Source organism: Haplochromis burtoni, unplaced genomic scaffold, assembly GCF_018398535.1.
Source record: "Haplochromis burtoni strain Fernald_Lab_line unplaced genomic scaffold, NCSU_Asbu1 Contig_14, whole genome shotgun sequence".
Taxonomy (NCBI): domain Eukaryota; kingdom Metazoa; phylum Chordata; class Actinopteri; order Cichliformes; family Cichlidae; genus Haplochromis; species Haplochromis burtoni.
Genome location: NW_024582375.1, coordinates 3016761 through 3043888, shown reverse-complemented (window position 1 = coordinate 3043888; position 27128 = coordinate 3016761). Strand labels below are relative to the sequence as shown.

The 27128-nt window shown below is 40.6% G+C and overlaps 1 protein-coding gene across 3 annotated transcripts in view; it reads left to right on the top strand.

Annotated features, from left to right (window-relative positions):
- tafa5a (TAFA chemokine like family member 5a) overlaps positions 1–27128 on the top strand; it is a 157056-nt gene that overhangs the window by 22144 nt on the left and 107784 nt on the right. The window contains exon 1 of one of the 3 annotated variants that reach the window (XM_005915697.2): positions 25400–26125. The exons of the other annotated variants lie outside the window; for them this stretch is intronic. Coding sequence (XP_005915759.1) covers positions 26035–26125 — 91 coding nt within the window. The 5' untranslated portion in view covers positions 25400–26034. Of the gene's footprint in view, positions 1–25399; positions 26126–27128 lie in introns of those variants that run through there. 3 annotated transcript variants of the gene reach the window in all.

Here is a 27128-nt window from a genome sequence, read left to right as displayed (position 1 = left end):
AACAACACCGTAGCATATATAATGTGGGGTTTGCCACCGTTAGCTAGTTAGCATTGCAATCCTCCTACCAACAGGAAATTGGTTGACAGTCCCTCCTTTTTGTGGCCACTGAAGAAAAGACATATGGCCAAAGTTTATACCTCTGTGTCAGACTAAACCGGAACCAAACAGCAGAAGCCAGATGAAATTGATTATATGGATTGCTGTGGATTATAATCATATAATGCACACCAAGTTGTGGATGTAACCAAGAAGAAGCCAGGGCTACTGCTACTAGTGTTGCTAAGATTAGCCAAACTTTGGAAACTGATATTGTGTGTGTCTGACTCGTGCATTTAAATTATTACTTAGATTTAAATGTTTTCCGTGTTTTAAACGTTTTGTTTTAAATTAAACAGTTAGCAAATTTGTTGCCAGAAACTAACCCTCATTGTTTGAACAAACTAAACCTACCTGGTCTTTCAATACTCACTCACTGAGGTCTGTGGGGTAAAGGCCATTACTTGCTGAAAAAGCTGTGAAAAAAGTGAGTTAGATTCAAACTTGTCATGTAATTCATCCTCAAATGACAAACTGTGAAAAAAAAGAAGTCGACAGGAAGTGATGATGAGCTGGTCCTGATGTTTCTAAACAATTAAAGGAAGAAACTGAGATTCTAGGTTCATCCAGTTCTCATGAGAAGTAAGCAGCAGGGAGAATTTCATGGTTTGATCCAGGAGTTGAAGCTGTGTCACAACCGCTTTTCTACATATTTCAGGACGTTAGTGGGGCAATTTGAGGTCTTGTTGGCACAGTTTGGGCCATGTCTGGGGAGGCAGAAAAATCAATTCAGAGAGCCGATTGACCTAGAGAGCATCTAGCTCTGTGTCTGAGGTAAACTAACATTACTATTTATTAAGCACCAGTGCACAAGTTAAGCTACGAGCACACTTTTTGCCAAATTCAGGGGTCTGACTGGTCAGATCTGTTTTTTCCCACCAAAAAAATTGAGCTTGGCTCACAGCGATAACTGCTGAACATTTGTCCAGCTCAATTACCCGGTCGGTGTGAATGGCTGCATTAAGAATAGATGAGTCAGAGAAGTATTTTAACGCACAAAATATCCGGTGTGTAAATGCTTTAATAGGCTGAGTGACAGCGGCTGGCAATACAGTAAGGCAAATACAAAAAATTCACATACACCTGCATTTCACTGCAGAGCAAATGGAGACTCTTGCAAAAAGAAATGTAGAGACATGACATAACTCCCACAGCACACATACCTTCTTATAACATGAGCAACAACAGCATAAGCTACAGCTCCAACTACAGTATGCATACATTCTTAGCTTCTTTCAAGAAATGCATGCATAAACATGCATTCACATAAAAACACACGCACACTGCATTGCATTAAAATACTCATAAGTGGTTTCCTTGAGAGAGCGTAGGTGGCATGTATAGGGGCATTTTGAAATACTGAAGCATATTAAGTCTCTGCACTCTTAGACAAACTGCTCTTAATAGGCTTTTCCTCAACTCAGTGGGAGTTAGCCGTGGAAAAAAGGGTGACAATGAAATACAAATGATCCTACACCTCTGAAGATTGCTTGGAGGCATGTTTATAGTCATCCATACTTATAAAAGCTTTAGTTTTACAGGTACTGCCCCAAGGTTTGGTACATATGAAAATGAATAAGTCTTTTTGGTAAGTAGAGAACTTTTGGTTATGGATAGGAAATTATACCTTGCTTGAATGCTTTTATCCTTCATTTTCCTTTCTTCTGTTTCCTTCGCTTTCCTGTCCCAGCCCTCATATCTGTCATTTTGCAGTCCACTTTCAGGCAAGCTTCTTTTTTTGATAGTGCTTAACACACAAGTTCCTTGATTCTTGCCACTACCTTTTCCTTTTTGTCTGTTGTTTCGCTGCTGTTAAAGGTCTTCATCAGCAGCAGAGCAATAAAAGGTTTTATTTTATGGTAAAGCAAAAAAAAAAAGAAGACAATTTTGCTTTGCCATGCTGTTAAAATCACACAATTGCTGTCCAAAACATCAGTCTCTGCCACAGGAAGCAATTTTGATGTGATTTAAATGGAGACAAAATGTGTAAAAATTCCAATTACAGCTGTGTCTACTCCCCTAGTTCTCTTTTATTTATTCCTTTATCCAAATCAGAGGAGGCAAGAAGAAAGGAATAGAGAGGGAGAGAAATTGCATCCATGCCTCCTACAAACCATCGTCACTGGTGGTTATTTGAGAAGCGTGGCTGTAGTCTGCTTTGTGGATCCTGTTGTCCACTAATCATGCTCTGAAAGTCTGTTTTAGACAAAACACTCGATCCAAAGTTCCTTCTGATGATAAGCCAAAACCTTACACAGTAGCTCTACTGCTGTCAGTGTGTGAATAAGTGAAAAGCAGGGAAATTGTATGGTAAAGACACCAAAATACCACAAACAGACTGATTTGGTGGAAAATAATTGATTTTATTTGGACTAAAGCCTTAAAAGGCGTTAAAATTGGCATTCACTCTTGATTTTGTCTGATCACAAACAAAAGATGGCCATCATGAATAAAATTACAATTTTTACAGTGTAATTGCTGCTCAGCCACACATTGGCATTTGTCAAGGAAAAGCAGAAAAACAAAAACAAGTCTAAACAAAAATGATGGTGGTAATAAATTCAAAAAAGAAAGAAAAAAACATGTTTGGGACTCCAACAAAGAAGGAAATGTAGTTGAATTTCAGCAGCAGAATCTTCTTTGTATGATGCATCCTCCAGCTGTTATCATGACCACACTAGTGTAGATGCAGTGCATCATACAGTTGGTACTATTTACCCACGTTTGTTTGATCCATGTCACACAGTGTGGCTTGGAATAAATTTATAAGATTACAGAAATTGCAGGATGAAGGCGCCTTTAGACATTTGTCAAGTTTCCTCCTGAATAAATCTCCTAAAAAGCCCATGAAGCGTTATTAATCATCAGCTATGCTGAAGCCTTGGATATGGAACTTTTAACACCTGCGTTATTAGATAGCGTTATCATTACAAGTCACCTGCTGTACTCTGATTGCGAAAGCAAAAAAATTAAGATGTGGTGATATTACATGGAGTCCATTGTAAGGCTGAGAGATCCTGGCACAACTTTATAAACCAAATTCAGTTAATTACAACGGTGTGTTTGAGGTACCGGCATATTTTGAGTTGCCTCAGCCATTGAGAACAGGAAAAAACACGCTAATTCGAGAATTGAGGCGTTTCCACTTAATAATATCATTCTGATTTCAAGAGCTGCCACTTTCTCTCCACATGGCTGATGTCAGCGTCCCTGAGATAATGCACTGACTGAGGTTACAGGGCAGAGTGAGGGAAGATGGGGTAGGACAGAAGAGGATGGGGCTGGTGAAGGCAAGGAAATAGAAAAGACTTCATTTCATGGTTTTTGCCTTGAGAGTGTCCTTGTGTGCTTTGCATATTTATGACAGTGAGGTAGAAAATCGGAGACAAGATTTAGAGTAAATCCCAATTGACCCCCCTGGCAGTAAAATTGTAATAATCCAGAAGCCATCTGATATTCAAAGGTATATTAACTTAGTGGGTTCACTGTCTCCCTTCTCCTTGACTATGTGTCTCAATGACTGACCACATTTGACTGTGCTGGAGCATAACTGCTTTATTTGCCATTTTTATTTCAGGCTTACAGATGGGTTTTCTTTCCCCAAAACATAATGCAGATCTCTCCACCGACCCTCCAAATCCAAACCCTTACGTGACATTACTGGGTCATACTATTATATACACAACACTTTGGGTGTGGGGAGGGTTCATTGCCTCATTGCATTCACCTCTTTAAATATTACAGTATTTCCAAGAATGCCTTCCTTCTTAGTTGTAAAGCCACAAGCTGCGTTTGTCAAAATATAGTTGCTTTAAATTGCACTCTACTGCCTAGTGGAATAAGCCAATATTTGACTGTTCATTTGACATAAATGTTTTTCTTCTCTGTCCGATAAAAGTGGCTGAAGATATAACAATGCTTTCTGTGTATTGTTGTATTTAACAAAAGAGGATAATGGAGATAATTTTCGGACCAAAAAAACCCTAAAAGCTAGTCAGTCTTTACGAAATCAAAACAATTTCAAAATAGTCGACACATTAACGTCACATCCACATCATTCCTCAGCCTCATCAAAATCCCTTTTGAAAACTAAGTCCCTCAGCAGGAACCTGTCAAGCAAATCACGGAGGAGTACAAAGTGCACTGAAGAACCTTTTGCCTGGTACAGATCAATTTTCTTTGTGATCAGTCGAGCTTGATGAGATAAAAGTGTTTCAAAACGTTTTAAAGGCAAAGCTGTTTCCCTCTCTGTCTCCCCAGTCAGCCACTTTGAAGGCTTAAGGCTTTTCCCCTTCTTTCTTCTCTTTTGTTGACTACACTAGGGGTGTTAAAGTGGGCTTCTCATTTTGTGAGCGCAGCTCGAAGACAGAAAGAAGCCACCATGCAGAATATCATAACTAACAGTGAATGTATTGTCGAATCAGAAACTAAATCTGCCCTTTTTTTTTTTACCCTTTTCAGGTCTTAAATCAAAGCTGTGATTTTTTTCCTGAAATATCATTCCCCTCTAATTTGGATATTTTTGCCTGAGAAGAGGGAAGGGGGGCACGACGGGATTGTAGGATCGCAGTGTGGTTCGGGATTTAAACCGGCATGGGTGGTGGCAGTCTGTGCGAACGCCAGGCTCCGGTGTTAGCTACTAGTCTTGCCAAGGCAGGCCCCGCCACATCAACAGGATTTCCCCCTTGGCGGACAGGCTGGCGTTGCTGGCCCTCATGGCCCTTTGAAGTTATAGGCCCCCTGAGTCCCCTGGGAGAGGCTTGGGATATGATCCCTCTGCTCTCTCTCTCACACACATCCACACTTTGCCAGGACACAAATACACACATATTCGCATATCCACATTGATGCAGGCACCGACACGCAATCTGCTCTCGCTCAATCGAGCACCCAAACAAAATACGATCTGCCTCCGTGTCTGGCAGACATGCACACACACAAACACGCGCGCATATCCACCAAGAAGCACACAAACCTACACCTACATCTGTGTAGCCTGTGCTGATAAAGGGCAAGCAGGAAGCTCCCAGAGTGCACCTGGCTCTGTGTTGATAAAGGAGCAGGTCGCGGCTCCCAGCATGCATCCAGGGATGGGCCAAGAAAAGAGGGATGAGGCTGACCGACAGAAAAAGAGGGGGATAAAAGTGTAAAGCAAGAAAATAAATGCTTATTATATATTGCTATTCTTCTCTATTTCATGTCCATGATCAAATCCCAATATAAAAGTATTGCATATTCTAGCAATTATAGATAGCAGTATGCCTTAAGGTTCACCAGAGAATTACAGTTGATTTTAGGGGTCTTTAATTTCTCCTTTAAGGCACCCACAGTTCATTCAACTTCTCTTAATCAGTTCAGTCTGTGGGTCTTAGATGTTCAAATCAACTCTTTTTAGCTGTTTCATAATCAAGGTAATGGGGAAAGAGAGATTTTGGTTTTGTTTTTTCTACTTTAAAAGAATAACCTTCTTTTACAGTCAAATCCCCTCTGTTTTATAAATCAACCTGATCTGATTAAATAATAAACCAAAAGAATCCAATCTTTTTTTCTACAATTAATCCTGTTAATGTAACTGACAGAGGGATAACAGAGATGGCTTGCTATGATAAATAAGTGCAAATGCATTCTGTAATACATGTTGTAAAGCGTGCATGCAATTTTTGCAGATTTTAGTGGATAAATCTATAACATCATACAGTTCTCAAACTCACCCATCCAAATCGTTGAATTCAGGTGTTCCAGTCACTTTCATGGCCACAGGTGTATAAAATAAAACACATATAGAGACTGCTTCTACAAGCATTTGTGAAAGAAAGGGATGTGTAACAAGTCCAGTTGTGAAATTTCTTTGCTACTAAATATTCTATAGTCAACTGTTAGTGGTATTATGACAAAGTGGAAGCAATAGTAAATGATAGCAACTCAGCCGTGAAGTGGTAAGCCACATAAGGAACATAGTGTGCAGAGGTCACCACCTTTCAGGAGAAACCTCCAGACTAGCTCAAGAACAGTGCACATAGAGCTTCATGCAGTGGCTTTCCATGGCTGAGCAGCTGCATCCAGGATTTAAATCGCCAAGCGCAATGCAAAGAGTTGGATGTAGTAGTGTTAAAGCACACCGCCACAGGACGCAGTGAAGACGTGTTCTCTTGAGGGTTGATCTGATATCCTCGTGTTGGTGTTGTTCCCAGATCATCATACTAAATGTTGTTCCAGGATCAACATTGCAAGTGACCAATCAGAATGTTGTGACGTCGTACTTTTGCGACTTCGGGAAAAACTGGCGTAAAACAAAAAACTGTACTTAAGCTGCGTGAAACCGCCTCTGTCCGCCGATCAACAGACCCTGACCCTAACCGTAACCCTTTAATAAACAGTAAGCAGAATTGATATTGTCCTTGCAACATTGGAATTTCATAAATGCACGAATGGCTTGGCGCGCAAAGGAATAACGTCACAACAATGTGATTGGTCACTTGCAATGTTGAACCTGGAACAATATTTTCATGATGATCTGGGAACAACACCAACACGAGGATATCAGATCATCCTTCTCTTGAGTGATAAATCACATTTCTCCATCTGGAAATCCAATAGATGAGTCTGGGTTTGGTGATTGCCAGGAGAACAGTACTTATCTGAGTGCATTGTTTGACTTTGCAAAATGTAAATTTTGGTGCTGGGGAGATTATGCTGTCTGGTTGTTTTTCAGAATTCAGTTCAACTCTTTAGTTCCTGTGAAAGGAATTCTTAATGCTTCAGCATACCAAGACCTGTTGGACATTTTTGTGTACCCAACTTTGTGGGAACAGTTTGGGGATGGTGCCTTCCTGTTCCAACATAACTACAGACCAGTGCACAAAGCAGTCCATAAAGAGATGGATAAGCGAGTTTGGTGTGGCAGAACTTCACTGGCCTGCACAGAGTCTTGATCTTAACCTGATAAAACATCTTTGGAATGAATTAGAGCAGAGACTGTGAACTAGGCCTTCTCATTCGATATGGGTATCTGACCTCACAAATGTGCTTCTGGAAGAACGGTCAAAACGTCCCACAAACACACTCCTAACCTTAAAGAAAGCCTTCCTAGAATACTTGAAGCTATTATAGCTGCAAAGTGTGGGCTGACATCTTATTAAACCCAATGGATTTAGAATGGGATGTCATAGTGTCAAACAGACACTATTACAACAGCTATGTATGTATATCTATATATCTATATCTATATCTATATATAGATATATATATATGTATGTATATATATATATATACATATAAGTAACACAGATAATTAGCACCTCAGTTTAAGAGTGCTGTAGAATTTTTAGTTGTTTCTATTCTCTCTCGCAGCTTTGCACATATCCAACCTGCTTTAAGTGAAAAAAACTCTAAAAACCAAGAGTATGGTACCTACCTGACACCAAACAGCTGGTAAACAAAGTTGGATTTCTGCAACTAAAGAGCCAGATGGCTTTTCTTTGCAACTGGTTTGCACCAAAACATATCTGGAAGGAGCAACAGTAAATAAATTATTGAGTAAACTCTGTTGCACTAGTTATGTAATTAGACAGCTGTTAGTGATCAAAAAAATGAAAGTGGATTGTATTGTTGACTTATTTTCTTCTTGTCATCATACCTTGCGTCTGCTGGGCCGGGGTGACCAATAACCATTGTTTTTAAAAGGAATACTGATAGTGTCGATTAAAAAAAACAATTTTAAACCAGCGAATTTATGCATAACTTGGGGGTGGTCCCTTCCTGTTCCAAGACATAATCCAAGGACTCTAGTGTTAAGGTCATTACTTTCTACAAGCAACTATTTACACTGATCTCTGTTCACTTTACACTTGCTGAACTACAAACCACCTAACACACACACACACACACACACACACACACACACACACACACACACACACACACACACACACACACACACACACACACACACACACACACACACACACACACACACACACACACAGGTAATGCAAGGATATATATTTTTCAGAGATTTGATTTGGTGTGGAGGTTTAACAAACACAGTGAGGTTCATTAGTGTTTGCACAGTCCCCTGTGGCAATCGTAGTGGTTTCTACATCAGAGGTGAGATTGAAATGCAGACTTTTCGCCTCGCCATAACTGTTTAGGATTGTCCAACCTTCATTTTCTGTCACAGTATTTTCAAGATGTAGGAAATACCTGCAGGACTTACAGAGAGGCTTAAAAATGAAACAAAAAAATTACTTTTTGTTGTTGGTATCTCAAAAAATGAAGCAAAACCCACTAAGGCCATGACACAAAGAAATATGAGCACAGGAGGCAGGTAAATAGAGGTGAGTCGGGGCTATGGGTGAAACTAATCAATGACAGCAAGACAAAGTACAAGCGACAAAGGAGTAGCAAATTAAAAGAAAGGTAAAATAAGAAGGACATACCTAACATAGGGAGGTAGACTTGACAAGGAAGCACAAGGGACGTAGCATAATCTGAAACACAAGAAGTCAACATAACTGTAACACAAGCAGAGTCTATATATCCAGAACATCAATGACTAGAACTCTTCATAGTACTAATACCTGCTAAGGTAACAAAGGAACACATAAATAAAAATTAGTTAGATAGTAACTATTAGCTACGATTATAAAAAATACAGAAAACCTCAACATGACAAATGGAAGGACTCAGAGTCAAACTCATAGACCTTAACATCTTCAGTTCAAATGCCTCAAAAGTAATTGGATGACAGGCAGCTTCTTGGCCAAGTGCAGCCTGTTCCCTCATTATTTCAAGACAAATTAAGCAAACAAAAGATCTGGAGTTTATTGCAAGTGCTGAACTCACATTTGGTAGCTGTTCAGTGGAAGTCTCAATGTGAAACCCAAAGAGATGTCGATGCAAGTTAAGGATGATATCGTTAAGCTGAAAAATCAATATAAACCTATCCGAGAGGCTGAATCTACAATCCGCTCCATTCTTTAAAAGACGGAATGAGCTGACCAGCTTAGTGAATGCATAATGCCAGGAAGACTGTGAAAGACAGCTAAAGTGGATGATCACAGAATACTTTCCTTAGTTATCAAAACTGCCTTTACATTTTCTTCACAAGTGAAGACCAGCCTTGAGGAGGTAGGCATATCATTGTCAGAGTGTACAATCAAGAAGTGGAAAGCCAGATTACAAGAACCTGTACAGTTCTGGGGAAAAAAACTTTGTGGACAAAATTAACTTGTCCCTGAATGAAGGGAATAGAATAGTATGGAGAACGAGGGAAACGGCTCATGAGCTGAAGCACACTGTCTGTCAGACTTGGTGGATGCAATATTATGGCATGGACATGTAAGGCATTGAGTGGAACCGGGTTCTGAAGAGTACATGGCTGTACTCTCTGCTCAGATTCAGCCAAATGCTTTAAAACTGATCAGACGCACTTCACAGTGCAAATGAATAGTGACCCAAAGCATACTGCAAAAGCAACCCAAGAGTTTCTGAAGGCAAAGAAATGGGATAAGTCAGTCACCTGATCTCACCCCAGTAGAGCAGCTTTTCAGTTACTGAGGACAAAACTGAAAGCAGCGACCTACAAACACACAGGCAGCTCAAAGCTGTGGCAGTGAAAGTCTAACCGAGCAGGAGGAATCGCAGGATTTGGGGATGCCCACGAGTTCTAGACTTTAGGGAGTCATTTACTGCAAAAAATGTTCATCAAATATTTAAATTCCTAATTCAAAATCCACAGAGACAAAATGACAAAAAAAGTGCCATTGTCCGATAACTAATGGACTGGCTTTTTCTTCACATGCTTGTCTCATATTTTAGGCGCCACACACAGACCGTCTTTTCAACTAAACAGTTGCAAACAAGTTGTTGAAATAGTTTAATTAATTAGCCCTCTGTCAAGTGTTTTTCCTACATGATTTAAATACTTCTCGGCCTCTCCATTTGCAAATTGACAATTATAATTATTGGATTTTGCCTAGAGGGGAGAAAGCTAAGGATTTGAGCTCAATTTATTGGGATTAATTTAATTTATGTTTTTGAAGATTGCATGTACTAATTGATTAGCTTTAATCTAACTAAATGTGGATGTCACTTTGCTCATGGCAATGCGGATTATGTCCTGACGCCTGTGGCTCGGGTTCAGCTATTAGCTCACTTCCTCGAAATGTCTTGCTTTGCTTATCTGGCCGCAAGCTGACAGGTGTTTGTTATACACGTCAATGGACACGGAGATTGATTGCGCTGTGGACGGCTGAAAAGATTAAGAGAGAGGGGAAGACAGACACATAAATAAAGACAGAACTTAGTGGGAATGACAATTCAAGAGTGCAAGAGAGTTAAACGGAAAGAAAAAGGGGTAGGGGAGGGCAGAAATCAAAAGAGAATCAATGAAGAGAGAGATGCTTTCAACTCAGTGCTGAGCTTTGAAAGGGACTTCATCAAAATTGGTCTCTTCAACTCTCCCTTCCTCCCAGCCACCACTACTCCTACTGTTGACTGTGTGCTCCATTAGCCAGCGGCTTGGCAGAGGCAATGGTAATACTGCAGGAGTTGCCTATTATCGATATGTTCATGGCAGCCCTCCTTCATTCTATCTTCCACTATTAGCTGTGAAGGGACAAGAGGGAGTGTGACAAGGGGTATAAAGGCAAGGCTGGGCTCACATGGTAGATGTGTTTATTTGGAGTTTGCAGAGAACAGTGAGAAACAACGGGCACAAATATGCAAGGAGAATGTGAAAGACACAAATGTTTAAGTGCCATCTGGTTTGTAGGTGCTGTCATTCTTTTGTGCAGAAATTACTGGTTTGGAGATGGTAGGCTGAACCTTGTTTTTCACGGTCTGGTACCCAGCACAAATCCCCTGCCCTCCCCCCAAAAACCCAACAACATCTTCCCTTTTTTCCTCATCTCTCTAAAAATGCACTCTTAACCGTGGCCATGTTACAATAGTACCATTTCCTTCAGAAAGTGTATACTGGAACCACTTATGTTTTCTTTATCTCCTTGTATGCTCAACCTCACATTTCATTCTCTTCTATCCATGACTATTTCCTGTTTGTTCCCCTCTTTAATTTGCTTTCATTTGTATTTGTCTCTCCTCTTGTACAACTCATCAACCTGTCTTTATCCTCCATCTCCTCCTGCCTGCCAAGTGATTGAGAGGCATGATGTGATGGAGGGAACAGAAAGAGGAAGGGCGGTGGGTAATAAACCCCACCCCTCCACCCCCTTGCTGACTTTCCTTACATCCCACCAAGGCACATAAGGGTGTGGTGATGAGGTTGGCAGGGTAGCAGCAAGAACTTGCTGAGGAATCACAAATTCTTGCACTTTTCCCCCCCTTTTTTAATGCCGCTCCACCAGTAAGGCCCATGTAAATAGTTGCGTCTTGTAAGCAGTCCAGATGACAGGCAGCAGATGTTTACCCCGGGGCTTGGTAAATCACAGGTTAGTCTCTTTCATTATGGACCTTCGTCAGTTCCCCAGGGGAAGAACTTGATAGGCATTAAGGCAAGCTTGTGGCATGAATTGTAAATAACACAGTCAGTTACTGATTTTCGATGCACCAAGGAAACTTTTAAGGCCTTTGCTTCAAGAAGCCGTTGCACTGACATTTAAGGTAGGACTGTAATTTTCCAGCAGCGATACTCAGACTAATATACACAATATAGTATACATCAAATAGGAGTATTAAAACTCTCCAACATAATATATTTCATGTCTATTATTCTCCAGTGTTGTGGAGATTAGTCCAGTCCTGTAAAGCTCCTCCACTGCAGTACTCATAGACTGGTGACCCCAGCATGCTTAGTAGATGAGTACATTAGATATTGTGCAATACATTTTCATATAATTAAATATTGAATATTAACTGTGAATAAATCCATTCTCACCACTTTGTACTTAGACAGTTAGGGTAGAGCAGGTCGTGCGATTCAATATAGGCTGCTTCTAAAAAAGTAAATGCAGTTGATGATTAGAAAAAAGCATTACAAAGCGACTGTAGAAAATATACAGTTTGAAAGCATGGAAAAAATATATTTGAAATTATATTATTGTCAATAGAGGCATGAAATAACTAGTGATATGCTGATCCTGTTTTTTGTTGTCTCAATAAGGAATTTGCCATCCATCTTCAATTAATAGGCTGTTTTTCACTGTCACTAAGAATCAGCCAATCATGTGTGAGGCGGCATCAGCCTTTACACATTAGTTAAATTAAGAGATATTTGTTACTTAAGAAGACAACAACACCAGGAACAAGGCAAACATTTACCATTAAAAAATTGTATTTATTTATTTATGTGCATGCATCTATTCCCTTTCACATCATCGAGTCTCGACAATACTACAAGTCACTTACAGTCACACTACTGTCTGTCCTCTCCTCCTCTGCTCGCTGTTTCACAAGGTCAGCATCTACTCACTTGCACACAGGCCAGAGCAGACAAGGGTCAGGTAAATCAACAGCTCCTTACATCACTATAAGAGCGATGAAAATTTTGCAACAAACGTTAGATCTAACAAAGAAAGAGAGCCTGACAAGCTGACAGGGGAGGCTCCGTTGATGGCACTTTATATCACTGTCGACTGAACTGACCACCGTTAGATATTCACAGCTGAGAACCGAACAGATCAGACCTCATAGCTCTTACTGTTGTCACAGATACCCGATGCTGCGATCTGTCAGTCTCAGAATATGTTTGTTTTTTTCTTATTTATGTCATGATACTATTTCTATAGTCCATTAATTGGAAACGTAGATTGCCTTTTTTCATAGAAACTTGCCACTTATACACTTAATAAAGGCTGATACTTTTTTAACATTCAAGACAAGATGTTAAAAATGTTTTACATGTGGTAATTAACATATGGCAAATATCACAGTTTGTGTGCATATTTTGTAAGCAATACACAGTGCAACACAGACACTGTTAACATGCTACATTTTTCTTATTAGCCTAACAAAGTAGGGCTTGAAGCCCTTCTGAAACTGTCTAGCAGCTCTACATTTGTTATTATTTTATGTGATATGTGAATATTTCATGCCAGACCAAAAGTCAGTAGATCCCTGCATCAATCAGGATTCATTATGATTCATGTTTTGGAAAATAAACTGGTTTCTAGATGTCAGTTGCTGTGTATTCATGTACAGTATGGACTGCGTGGTTGTTTTCTGTAACTTTGAATGGCTGGGTTACATACTTGCCAAACCCTTTTTGACAAACACTGATTTTTAGTGTTTGACATTAGACCAGTCAGTGTCTTCCTGTCCACAAAAGAAGCTTTCTGCTTGTTCCACGGTAGCACATGAAGCCAGTGCAAGCTGCCCGTGTGTGTGTGTGTGTGTGTGTGTGTGTGTGTGTGTGTGGCAGCCAAGCAGGCAGTCAGACATCATGCGGCCACTGTATCAAACAACAGCAGTGGATGCCAGCCACACTTCCGCTCTTCACATGAAAGGAAGCAGGATGGAAATGTTTGTGGTTCAGGGGAGAAGATAGAGGGGGGGAGGAGAGTAGGAGCAAATGTGGGGGGTGGGGGTAGGGGGGTTAGCGGTCGGGTTGAGGCAAGGAGGGATGGATGGGACGGATGGATGGCTGAGCGGCCAGAGGAGGCTGCCAGGCACCCAACTTTCCTGCACAGATGGAGCCTCCTCCTCCTTTTCCACCTCCTTCTCCCAACACTGCCCAGCACCAGCCAAGCAGTCCACTGACTGAATGTGTGTGTGTGTAAGATCGATGTGTTGGGGATTTTAAGGTGTGCAGGCTTATTTGTGTGCATGTGGACTGATTTTTTTTTAATTTATTTATTTTAGTTTGGAGCATCCCATAGTGTTTCTGTGAGTGTGCAGGATTTGCTGAGATACAGGAAGGAGTTATGTGTAGGGTGTGAGGTGGTTGGAATGTAAATTCCCTCCAGATGGAGAGAAATTCAGGTCTCAGCTCATTTTATACATTTTTTTAAATGCTTACCAAGCTTAAATCAATCAATAAATAAAGCAAACGTGGGTAAAAAAAAAAATAAATAAAAAGAAAGAAAAGAAAAAAAATGTGCATTTGTGGGCAGAATATTGTTGGTGGATAAATATGTAAATGCCCAGTGCTGCTGTGAAACATTGCCATTTGCCTCTAAGCATTTTGGGCCTACTTTAGATGCAAACACATGAGTGATCAGAGTCGAGGCTTTGCTTGATAGCGCTCTTCATGAGTAAGCTTCCATGACATACGCTGCCTTTCCTCTCCTTCTCTTCCTAAGCAGTCTGCCGTCCTCTCTTTTTTGGTTAATCAGTCTCTTTCTCTCTCTCTGTTCACCACTTGTACATGTTCAATTAACAACCCTCTTCTTTTTTTAATCACCCAGCAGATCTTAGCCACGCCAACAGTATGACGCTCTCACCACTCCCCGTTGTTCATGTAAAACTAGCACCTTCATGCACCGATAGGTGTGTGTGTGTTTGTGTGTGTGTGCCATATCAAAGGAAACATTTGACTCCACCTTGACTCCTTCATGGATCAGTCCCTGCAATGAAAGCAAGAACAGACATCCGTGCCCTTGGCAGCGACACAGGAAGATGATTATCAGTGAGCGTGTGTGTATGTGTGTGCGCGTCCATAAATGCTGTATGTATATGTGGGTCTGTGTAGGAGAGATGTGCTGATGAATATGTTAGAAGCTGCCTTTGACTCACGACTGGATGCAACCTTGTGCGATGCTGTACATCTGGGCGGGATCACTGATCTATAAATTCATGTGTGTGTATGTGTGATCACTCACTCCTTTCTTCCCTTCACACTTTCCCTCACACACATACGCACACAACAAACACACACACAAGTATGAGAGAGAGAGAGAGAGAGAGACACAGGTTGCAGAGCCAACATGTGGCACTTGCCAACACCCCACAAAACTAATCTCATATCTACTTCTGCTGCTGGGAGATTGTTTGTGCGACAACCCTAAGGAGAGCCGAGAAGGCAGAGAGGGGATAAAATCAAATCTAGCTCCTGTCACCGGCTCAATTCTCAAAGTGATCTCTGTGTTTGTGTGTAAAAGCGACATAAAACACGTGGGACTAAATATGCGCGTGTGTGTGAGCGCTCAACTCTTGTACGTTACTCCCGTGAAAATTGAGTTTACGGTGTTCACTGGTATGCCAAAGTTACGGAACACTGTGAATATGGCTGTGGCTCAAAATGTGTGTCATCCATCCTCTGCTCTGCTTCTATTTGCCCTTCAACTAAAAAGCCTCTTGAGTCTACGAGAATGGGTGAGAGCATTTTTTAAGGCTACAGCTTCAATATACAATGCAGGTGGTGCCATACCCTCTGCGCTGTGGAATAAGAGATGAAGATGGAGCTCTTACATCTCTATAGCCGGGGATAATGGGATTCCAGGCCATATTTTCATGGGGTAAAGAGACAAAGCCCGGTTGGAATCAGTGTTGATCCCCTGTCTTTTTAAAGCTGTCAGAGGGAGTTTGAGCCCTGAAGAGGCCAGAGGACGGGCTCTGTCTTTACAGTGTTTGTCATCTTCCTCATTTTCGCTTACTTTATCTGCTTTTGTTTCTTTGTGTCTGTCAACATGTTTCTGCCTCCTTTCTCTCATAGCTTTCTGTCTTGTTGCCTTTGTATTTCCCTTTTTTCTCACTATATGCTGTCAGTCTTTTTTCCTTTCTGTTACAGTCTTCTAAACTATCCTGCCAATGAAGTATTCAAAATATTTGTCTGCCAGTCTAAGGCCTCTTTTTGAAGGACCATACCAGCTTCTTTCAACGTCTTGCGTTGCCTAGAACAACTTCTGTATAGGCTTGGTTATTCTGATCATTTCTAATGCATGCTTCACAAAAATACTGTAATTCAACCAAGATTTTTAGAATTGAAAAATACAGGCTCACATCTTACAACTCAATTGGAAACAGGTCAAGGATGTTGTTGGTAACATGTCACTGATAATGTGATTGGGTTAAGAAAGAGAGTGAGTCTTTTATAAGTAAATGGGGGGAGTTTGGGGATCGTCACAAAACCTCTGGGGGTATTTTCATAGCCTTTTTAGTTACAATTGAGTATAGATCCCAACTGATATGTTTTTTTAAGTATAAGTAACAAATTTCCTTTTTCTTTTTATATATTGAAGCCTTACCAAGACAATGCAGTATGACAATGCTTGTGGTGCTCCAAGCACATATTTTGCCAACAGGGCAGTTGCACAGTGCTCTCTGGTGGACTCAAATATGCAACATCAACACTCGTAACTTGGCTGAAGGGTGTTTCTTCCATGCGTTCTTTATTTTTTACATTTCGAGTTATCAGCCTTTATAAATGTAAATACAGATATATCAACAAACAGCCATTATCGGCTCATATATTGCCCTGTCGAGGTATTGGTCGGGCTCTACTCGAGCAAGAATGCATTAGCTATTCATTTTGTGGAGATTAAGTTTAGTATTTCAGATGCTAAATCTTTTTATGTACCTTTTGCTGTTCTGAAACCACAGACAAGCATATTCGTTTCTGTGACAAGACCTCTGAACAGGTCTCTTGACTGTTTAATTGAAGGCTAGGTGTCTACAGTGAGGAACTGCATCTGAGTGAAGAGCCGGTGTATGAATCCAATATTGTGTGTCCATCAGCAGCCTGTGGTGACAGGCAGACTGTGTTAGTGTCTGGCTTTCTACTGAAGTGTCGCTGCAAAACTGTGAATCATCTCACCCTTCATGTCACTCCATATGCTTTACTCGCTCTCTTCCTCGTGCCCCGGTAGACTTTTTTTTTTTTTTTAATGTCTGACCCTTTTTCCCCCTCTTTTCTGTGGACATCTTGCTCCATTCTGGCTCCCTCTCTTTTCAGTTTCTTTCTCTCTGCGTGCCATCATCTAATAATCACATTTCTTTTCAAATGCCTTTCTTTTTTTTTAACTCACAGATGAATTCAGGCCTCCCAGGGTGATATTCAAGGTTACAGCAATCTAGTGAGCGGAGCTCTTTGTTTTTCTTTCTTTCTTTTTTTTCACTCGTGCCAGACAATGCTGCTACCAAATATTATCATTATCTACTCTATTTTCACAATTGAATTTTGTCCTGGCCAGAGAGGCCACAGCCTCCCCTGCTTTAATGCTATTGCTGCTTTTCAATTTCCGTTGTATTGCTTTTCATCCTGTAGCAGCCAGCTGTGCATCATTTATTCACAATGTACTTTAGACGCATTGAAATACTATATAAGAATCCAGTAATGATCCAAAACACATAAAAAACAGATTTGACGTAATTTTACAATGCAAAATCAGTGTAGTTACTACAAATTTACTGGACTGATATGTATACAGAATAAGTCACATATTGCAGGAGGATTTTAATTTTGCCTAAGGATAAGGTGAATGGGCTGTTGTATGCTGAGAGCTCATCCATTATTCTCTGCCTCCCCGCCAGAGACTCAGTGATGTGTTCCGAAATGCACCAACAGGATATTTTGACCACATTTAAAACCAGCGACGATGTTCGCCACGTGGAAGATTGATGTGAAAATTGAGACTCAAGTCAATTAACTTTCTTTCAGTCAATCGAGAATAACACAGAAAGAGCGGTTCATTTAAAGTTGATAGAATATTGATTTTTAATTACACGGTAACAGATTGAATATGACATCCTCATTACAAAAGTTGATCAATATTTAAATGATGAAGTCAGCTATCCTCCGAAAGTGCTCATGTTGAAAGGGAACTGAAGTCCGCCCCAGAGAGATATTTGTGTTGACACTGATGTGAGCTGCCGTTCCTGGACTCGGTAATTACAACAGTTTAGCAGTGATGGCACTTTTTTGGCTAAAAACTGAAACAGATTAAGACAGTTAATAATGCTGTCAATTTAATTTATATATTGGAAACTGCTGTATGTTGTGTAGTGCCACTTGTGCTGTGCTGTTTAAGAGTCTGATTTCCAAACATGTTCAAGCTTTCATGTGTGAATTTGATTAAAAGAAACGAGACTATGCAGCTTAAACTGTTTTTTTTAATTACTAATATGATGACAGATGTGTTTTAGAAACTTACTGGTCACTAATAATTAAAAATAGATTGCTTTGAAATATCTGTTAAGTCTGCAGAAAGAAAACAAAATGTTCTTTATCATGTGGGCTTTCTGGTGGAGCTGAACTTGCTCGTCATGCAGTGGGTCTCCGTGTTGTGTATGTTGACATTAGCTTACCCAATGCTTTCCAAACTTTCACTTAGAATTTCAGTTTTAATCACTTATAAGCTCCATAATTTGGAAGACAACCAGAACAAAACCAAAAGAAAACCTTGCCAACAACCTCAAACTGCAGACGTGCTGCTTTGCATGGGACTACTTTTAAATTTGACAAAGGTGATGACCACTAAGACTTGCTACAGTTTCCTAACTACTAATTATTCAGTGGAAATAGAGCTTAGTTTTATGAAGATTTCAATTTTTAAAGGCAATCCCAATGATCTTTACACATCCATTAAAAAAAAGCAAGTACTGTAGTAGAAACAGAAGTCACGGAGTTGTCACTCATGTTTATCCTGATTTTATTTGTCTTTTTTATGTGTCTGTTATTTGTGTAAGACCAGGTTACCTACATTGTTTGTGCACAATGGAAACCCTTCTAAAATAGATCCAAAACAAAACAGGTGGAATACCTGATCCTAATAACCGTTAATGGTGACACAGGCACATTTGGTTTTTAATCTGTCTCCTGGGTATCATTACCAACAACTCTCCCTGTGGACAATTAAAACACTTGCTAGATACACTTGTGTTTGGTGCTGTTGATACTTTTGTGTTAAATATTTAATTATCAAAGCTGTTGCTTTCATTTGCCATTTAATTTCAAGATAACTGGGCAGTAACTAAACTGTAAACCAAAGATGGTTTTGTTGTTGCTGTTGTTAGAGCGCTTCAGTCTGCGCTGTCATTCAGTTTATTGAACACAATGTTACATAATTGCGTTAAGGAAACATTGTAAGCTAAAAGAAAGCACCATTAGCACTTGCAGGAGTTTATACACAACATAAATATTACTATATTACCCCAAATATTAAGCATCATTTACCTGTTCTTCTAGAGTGTTCAAGAAAGTGCCATTTTATAACTGGAGTTCGGTTTACTGGACTGAATCGACTTCAGTTTTAATTTATGGCTGCCCCTCCGTGTGCCTGCTTCTGCTGTAGGTCTCTTCTTGTTAAAAGGAGTTTTTCCTTCCCACTGTCACCAAGTGCTTGCTCACACTCGTTTGTTTGATTTTTGTGGTTTTCTCTGTATTATTGTAGGGTCTTTACCTTATAACTTAAAGCGCTGTGAGGCGACTGTTGTTGTGATTTGGGGCTATAAAAAACATTGAATTGAATCAACTCATGTATCTATTTAACACCCTTACTGTGGTAATAACTATGAAAATTTTACTATTGGAAAAACAGGCTTTCATGTGTTTTAGTGTCTGACACACACAGCTGGATGAACCAGAATTACACCTGGATCTGACCGGGAACAACTGGGAGGAGGTGACAATAGTGATACCTTTTCGTTGCCTGTTTTTCTCATCTCATTACAGGAAATGTAAGAAGCTTAGTAGAGGCCTCAAGAGAATGAGTCCATCACTATGTCAGGCTTCCGGTAACACAACTTAATTAAATATGTTGTGCTTGAGTTTTAATCATGAATACTGTTAAAACTTAGTTGTGTGGGTGACATCGTTTCTAATTAAAATCATGTTAAACGTTTAAGATGTTTAGATTAAACCATCAATATGCCATTTCGTGTATCACATTACAACATATAATGATTTCTATGTGGGTCGAACGTGGCTCATTTTCCTTGCATACTGTCTTCATAAAAGCTCCTAAAGAGATGAAATTCTAAGAGAAGAAATACATGCAATGACTAAAAAATGTGCAGCTGAATAAAATACTCCTGTCAGGTTACTCAATTATTGACTGCAATGGAAAGTAGGCAGAAAACCTTGACAGAACGCTCAAAAAAAATGTGCATGCTCTGTAAACCACTAAAAGAGTTTTTTTTTATTAGGCTCAGCAAGGATATCATGTTCTCCAAGAACAGAAGTGAATTAGAAAAGGAAAAGTAATTAAAGTATTTTTTTTATACCTCAGATGTTTCTACCGTTGGATATCCTCATGAGTTGCATAATGAGTGAAATTAGACATATTTACTAAAAACACACAAACTTCATGGTGTGGAAAATTAATTGACATCTCCCTAACGAATGCTTCACAAATATTAAGACAAAAACAGGACAGATATCTAAGGTGGGGTCTTTTCACAGGTAACTTCTTGATAGATGGTTGGATTCTTTCCCCAAGTGTCAGTGTGACTGACAGTAAGCTATGTGAAACACGTAGCGGCTTTTCTGTTTTTATTTGAACAAAATCTTAAAAGTGCTTTTTCATTATAGGGTGATTTTTATTTCTTTGGAAAAGCTGTGTCTGATTCCAAAACATGTGAGGAGCCCTCCAGTCCATCTCGAGCAGGAATTTATATGGTGCTTTTCTAGTCTTGATGACCACTCCAACTTTTTTACACTTCAAGCCTCGTTCATCCATTCACACTCATGTCCATGGAGAAATGTGTTCCAATCAATCAATCAATCAATCAATCAATCAATCAATCAATCAATCAATCAATCAATCAATCAATCAATCGCACATTGTCACACACTTAGTGATCCATGAAGTGCAGTTTTTATGGTTTAATATGTTGGCCAAGAGCAGAATTTTCATCGATAGATAGATGGATAGGTTTTGCAGAATACAAGCAAACCCAACAGTTAAAGCAAAACACCTAAGAAGCTAGTCTGAAAAGCTAGCATTTTGTTTGCCGATAGTGTATTTTCCCTTCCTGTATCCAAGCTAGAAAGCTTTTGTTCAGGTCTCTCCAGAGTTGGAGGAATGGTTTGTGCCAGCTTTTTAAAATGAAGGCTTTTCATACTGTATATCTACAGTGTTACCCTGTTAACCACAGCTAACAAATTATGTTCCTTTGTAGTGTAAGTGTGCAAGTGGGATTGATGTGCCATGCTATGAATAAGGTGTTACAGCATAGCTATGTAATTGTGAATAATAATGATAACCATCCTAGTGACTGTGTAGAAAGATATCCTCTTTTCAGCAAGAATCTTTTTTGGCTCTGTCACTTTTGGTTGGCATGCTGTTTAAAATGCTGACAGACATATTAGACTGCCCTATTCTGCCTTGAAACTTTGGTTTTTCACTGAGCAATTCATGAATTTTGCAACATTTATTCAATTACCTGTCTATTAGGTTCTTCGGGGACTCTATTAAGACTCGACCTGATCTCAGAGGCCCAGAGGCAGCTTTGTTGCATGACAGCAGCAGTGTGTTCATCTCCCGAAACAATAATGGCTCCACCTGTCAGAAGACAAAGTGGGTCACAAGCAAAGCCTTATTGGTGGCTGCCACCTCAACTTTTATCTCTGATTAAACTGTAAGAATCCTTGTGTTGAACACCCTACTGGGCATGGGCCGTATGTTCCAGCTTTTCCCTCTGATTAAGCCCTTCTTCAGATTTATTGGCCATGGGAAATAATGGGAAACACAGCGAATGTAGAAGTTTTAGCCCATTACTCATGGCTTTTATTGGCATGGGCTCTGTTTGGCATACAGCCATTGACCTGTACAGAGGACAAAGCAAGTAACGCCTCTCCTGGCTCTTGGCAAGGAAAAGCATAGCAGTGAGGAGGTGGCAATATAGAGAAGGAGAAAGTGAGAGAGGAGACGTGGCAGCAGTGTAGGTGGGTGATGTGAGGATAGAGAGGAAGGAAATTGTTTAATAATTTACAAAAAAAAGGAGATTTCAGTATTCCAAAACTTATCTCAAAATATTTTTGCTATCTCTTTGTAATATAGAAAAGAAGTTGCATATAATGCAAGAAACTGCCTAACAGGGATTTATAATAGTGTCTAGACAGAACAGTTGATCCCTAAGGAAGTAGCGCAAAAAAAATGAGACCCTGTGTGCTGGGTGACAAAATTAAAGTTCAGAGATGAAACTGTTACACAAGATAGTGATCCTTACAGTTTATATGCTGTCTGTGTATAAATGTCTATATGTGAGTGTATTAAGTATATTTTTTTAATTATAGGAGAACTGCTAAGCATAGTGTGAAACCCCTGGCAGTAAGCTCATTAGTAAGTAATAATCATGTATACTATAAATTAGCTTGTGCCTTTGAATGCTTTTCTGTTGGAGACAGAGAGAATATACTATATTTGCTCATATTGGTTTAGTGTGTTTTATTACAAAGCTTTATGGTAATTTTGCTTTTTTAAATGTGCAACGTTTTCTAGGCCAGAAGAAAAAGGAAAAACAATACAGAAATCCAATTTAAAGCAGAACTCCACCAATTTACATACAAAGTTTAAGTTTACGGGTTGAGGAGGAGATTCATAAATTTTTTAAGAAACATTTCTGATGATGTCCAATAAAAGAAACGTTTAGGGTAATCTGCAGTAGACATTTTGATTAGAGGAAATAAAATATCAGTTTTGCAGTAGCTGTTTCCTCTGGGGTAGATGGACGGGTCAACAAAACATTAGCCTTTGACTTAAATATCTCTCTCCTCCGCTAACACTATTGTTTACAATAAGTCCTGGAGATAAAAGGTGCAGTATGAATGACAATGACATCTGTGTAAGAGATCATATGCATATTTCTTTTCTTTTTTTTTAAGCCTAAAAAAAATCTTGCCATATCCTTGCACAATGTTTAAAATATGCCCTCCCTCACCACGGGCGTCAGGTGTTTTAGCAGATCTTAATCCAGGTTGGTTTCTGGCAGATATGCTGCAGCGATGTTTGGAAAATGAACACAATCACTGCTGGCATCGATGTCCATGTGCCATAGGATTTTTAAAACGTGGAAAGTAGAGCTTTACCTAGGATCCAGCACAGCTTCTGCGCGCTAATGAAAACAGCATCTCTGACTAGACGAAGATATCTCACATAATACAACATTAACCATGAGTAGCCTAAATATAATTGTACATGTGAAAACTTACTTGAACTGCTTTATATATTCATAAACTCCTGTAACTCTTGGGGTTTTAGAAAACTCGACAGAAAAAATTGAAAAAGGGATAGACATGTGAAGGAAGCAGAACTCCATCAACATTGTCGCTGTTTTATTTGAGTTACTGTACGCACTGTACAAATGGATGCACTGCCTGCAGATGCTGTTCCGTGATGAGTGAGTGAGCTCAAGCCTCGGCTGCTCGCTCCAGAGTTTATGGAGAAGCACATTTCTACTTTATAAATAACACAAAAGCCTAATTGTTGGTTGATGTGAAAGCTGCGCAGCTGAATTCTTTTCAAGTTCTAAATATTTACTCACAGTTACGCAAATTGCTGGTGCCACCTTAAACTGGTAGTGAAAAAAAAGAAAAGAAAAAAAGAAGCTGTTCTTAGCGCTGTACATATGGTGGATGTTGGTGCGTGTGGTTCAAACGTGTGAGGCGAGATCTCAGGGTTGCATAAAGATGGCAACCTCGTGAACAGCTGTAATTGGTTTCCTCTGACAGATCAAACCATCACTCTGTCTCGGAACATCCAGCTGTCAAACTTTACACACAGTTAGATTTAGCCACTTTTGCTCTTTCCAGGAAGTATAGACTTGTAGAGTCCGCCGATGACAATGGCGGCTTTGTACACCCACACAGTCATGGGCACACATTCGGCCTCCTCAGCCCAAATCCATGTCGAGGTCAAGTCTCTGTTAATTGCTTTCCATGGAGTAGATGGATGGATCACGGCTTCAGTTGACGAGGCTGGGAGGTGTAGGGAAAGAAAAACACGCGTGTGGTAAGACACACACAGAGAGTCTGGCACACATTTCAGCCAACGAAGACTGTTATCAGCTAATTAGTAGCAGTAACTGCAGGGCCCAACCTTATTGACACTGGAATAACGGTTTTCTGGTTTGAGTGGCACTGTCACTTCTCCCGCCGTATCATTGTGATTCAATTATAAATACACAGATGCAGGGAACGGAACGTACAATCACCCCAAGGAGGAGACGCTGCTTTCAGATGCTGTGATCACTTGAGCGGCCATATGGGTTATTGTGTGCAGACTGGCCACGCTCTCTCCCAAATGGCAGACTAAACTTCAGTGGATAAATAAATGAATGAATATTTATTTCACATTTCACATCACTCGGCAAGTCCCACATCGGCCGAGCAGAATGCGACAACACACGAACTGAAACAATGGCAGTGCTTTTTGTGCCGTGCAGAGGGGGTTAGGGTAAAGGATTACACGTGCCATTGTGTGGCCATTCAGCCTTGGTCCTCCTCCAGCTGGATTGCTTTCATTCCCGTGATCATGATACCCATTCAAAGCTCGAATGATGAAAAGAGCACTAAATGTATTTTTTGTTAAGAAATTGCAACAGTATCAGCTGTTTAGATTGTTTTAATCAGAGGAAATTTAGGCTGCACCTGTCATAGGTTTGCTGTTGGGTATGTGGGGGGCGGTGAATGATTAATAAAAAAAAACACGAGGCTGAGCCAACTAGCCAAACCTGTTGCCTGTTCCAATATCTAAAAGGTTCGACTAATATGGAGGTACGCACAATTTCCTGAAAAAAAGAAGAAGAAGAAGAAGAAAAAGATTTGTACAGGCTCCAAAACTAAAATCAGCACTTTTAAATTTCTTCATTAGCCAGAAAATATCCTCGGATCACTATTATTTATTTATTTATTCGTGGAGGCTAGCGTCTTTTTTTTCTTAGAGCACTACCATGTCTCCTGCTTTGTACCCCGAGGAGATTATTTGGAGAGTTGTGACGTAACCTGGAGCTAAGCAGAGGGGAGGGGGGAGGGGGGGGGGACAGTGAATCACGTATGAGGGACAGAAAGTAAGATGTTCCCACATGCCTGGCCGCAACTGTTTCTTATTAATCTGCTACATGATTGATGGGAGGATGCATGGGAAGGTTGATGGGAAGAACCTGAGCAGAGAAGGCAGGGGGGGGTCGGGGAATTGCTGACCACAGCGCCTCTTAATCTTAGATTTTGAATGGGGGTGTTTTCAGAACGGGGAATATCTTGGAGATGCATAGTTTATAAAACTGTATCGTTCTCGTGCGTAAAATGCCAAGAGTTGCACTGGACTGGAGGAATAGGGGGTCGGGGATTGAGAGGTAGAGTGGGGGCGGGGGGTAGAGAGAAAGTGACGGATCGGCCGAGCGATGTGGCGAAAAAGTGGGAGAAAGAGAGAAAGAGACAGCGCGACAGAGAGAGAGAGAGGGAGAGAGAGAGAGAGAGAGAGAGAGAGAGAGAGGGAAAACGAGAGAGAGACAGAGAGAGAGGCTGTGAAGCGACTTGGTTGGCAGTGTTCGCCTCTGTCTCTCAGGCAGTGGGAGAGATGTGCGTAACATGCAGCGGAGAGCGGTGATCATCATCTGCGCGCCGCATCGCCGTGGACCGCCGTGCGCACTCATAGACGGAGACACACCGAGGGGTGCAGCCCGCTCTCCCGTACCCGTCGTGACCGACACTCCCGTGAAGCCGGCGAGAGACCCCTGAAGGAGCAAAAGAAGCAGAAGAAGTGGTGTGAGGAAAGATGCCAGCCGCTCAGGCTGTGATTTGGGGTTAATCACCCCTCTGTTTGGAAATCACTCTGACGCACCGGCGACGAAGCGAGCGCGCTTATTTTTGCGGAATCCCATCCTCCTTCCTTCTGTGTCACATCTAAAGCGGACTATCAAGTGGGGATTTTTTTTCATTATTTTTATTTTTTTTATTTTTTTATTTGCACGAAAGCTGCATTCCATGGCCAACAGAATATGAGTCAGTGCGTGTCTGTGAGCTGAGGTGGAGTTTGCGTCTATCTCTCTCTCCCGCTTGCACGGCTGTCTCGGTCCGCCACAAAACCTTCCCACGCCAGGATGCAGCTGCTCAGAGTTGCGTGGGCACTGACCGGAGCGGCGATCTGCTGCTTTCTCATTCTCCTTATCCACTCCCGCCTGCTCAAAGAAGGTAATCACACCGAACTCCACCGATTTACCCCCTCAATCTGATCTGTTACCGAGCTATCCTCTGCCGTGTAGTTTATGTGAAGTTTTCCGCAAAAAAATAAAAAAATAATAAAAATAAAATAATAATAATACAAATATGTATATATACATATTCAAACATGATCAAATATCCAATTTTCTTAAGTGGCTCCGATACAGAAAAAACGAAAGAAGAATCCAATCCAGTTTGCACAAAAGCAAATTCATTAGCATGAGGCGCACAAGCGCTGCTGTGATTCCTATCCCACCTGCATTTCTGCATCTCTGCTCATCAACAAGTAATCAACCCGAATATGTTCGATTAACCAGTATTGAATGCCAGAGGAGAAGGAAGAATTGTGCTCAAGGAAGAGAGGGTGAAAAAAAGTACCACCAAAAGCAGTTGACTGTATGGAGATACTGATTTGTTTTAAGCGTTTTCAATAGATGGCACTAGAGTCTAGCTTTAGGGTAACATTGAGGTCAAGCGGTTCTAATGTCGTTCCATTCGCCTTTATATTGTGTTTTCAGACCTCCTTTCTTGGAGTCGAAAGTCGGGTACAATTCCAATGCAGACCCTCGGTCACACAACTCTCAGCTTCTCTGTTGCTCTGGCTGCTGTGTGTCTGTCATTGCTGACATGCTGTCTGGATGCACAGCCTGCAGATATGGCTGCATTGTGGGAAGTTGGTGCAGCTGGGTTTTTTTTGGGGAGGGGGGGGGTGCTAATTAATTGAGTTCCATTTGCTGACATTCAGCTGTTAATGCTTTAATGAATCACAACTTAGCCGATGTCTCAGTGTGGGAGATTGTTCCGTGTAACCGGTCATTAATTCCACCTACAGTACACCGCGATATACACAAATCACATCTGTCTGCGGGGAGACTTTCATGCAGAGGTTGAGCACACTTACTGCTCAAACTCCTTATGAAAGTCAAATGGTGTAAGCTGGGGGAATTACTGCACTGCATAAAGCTGGCACGTA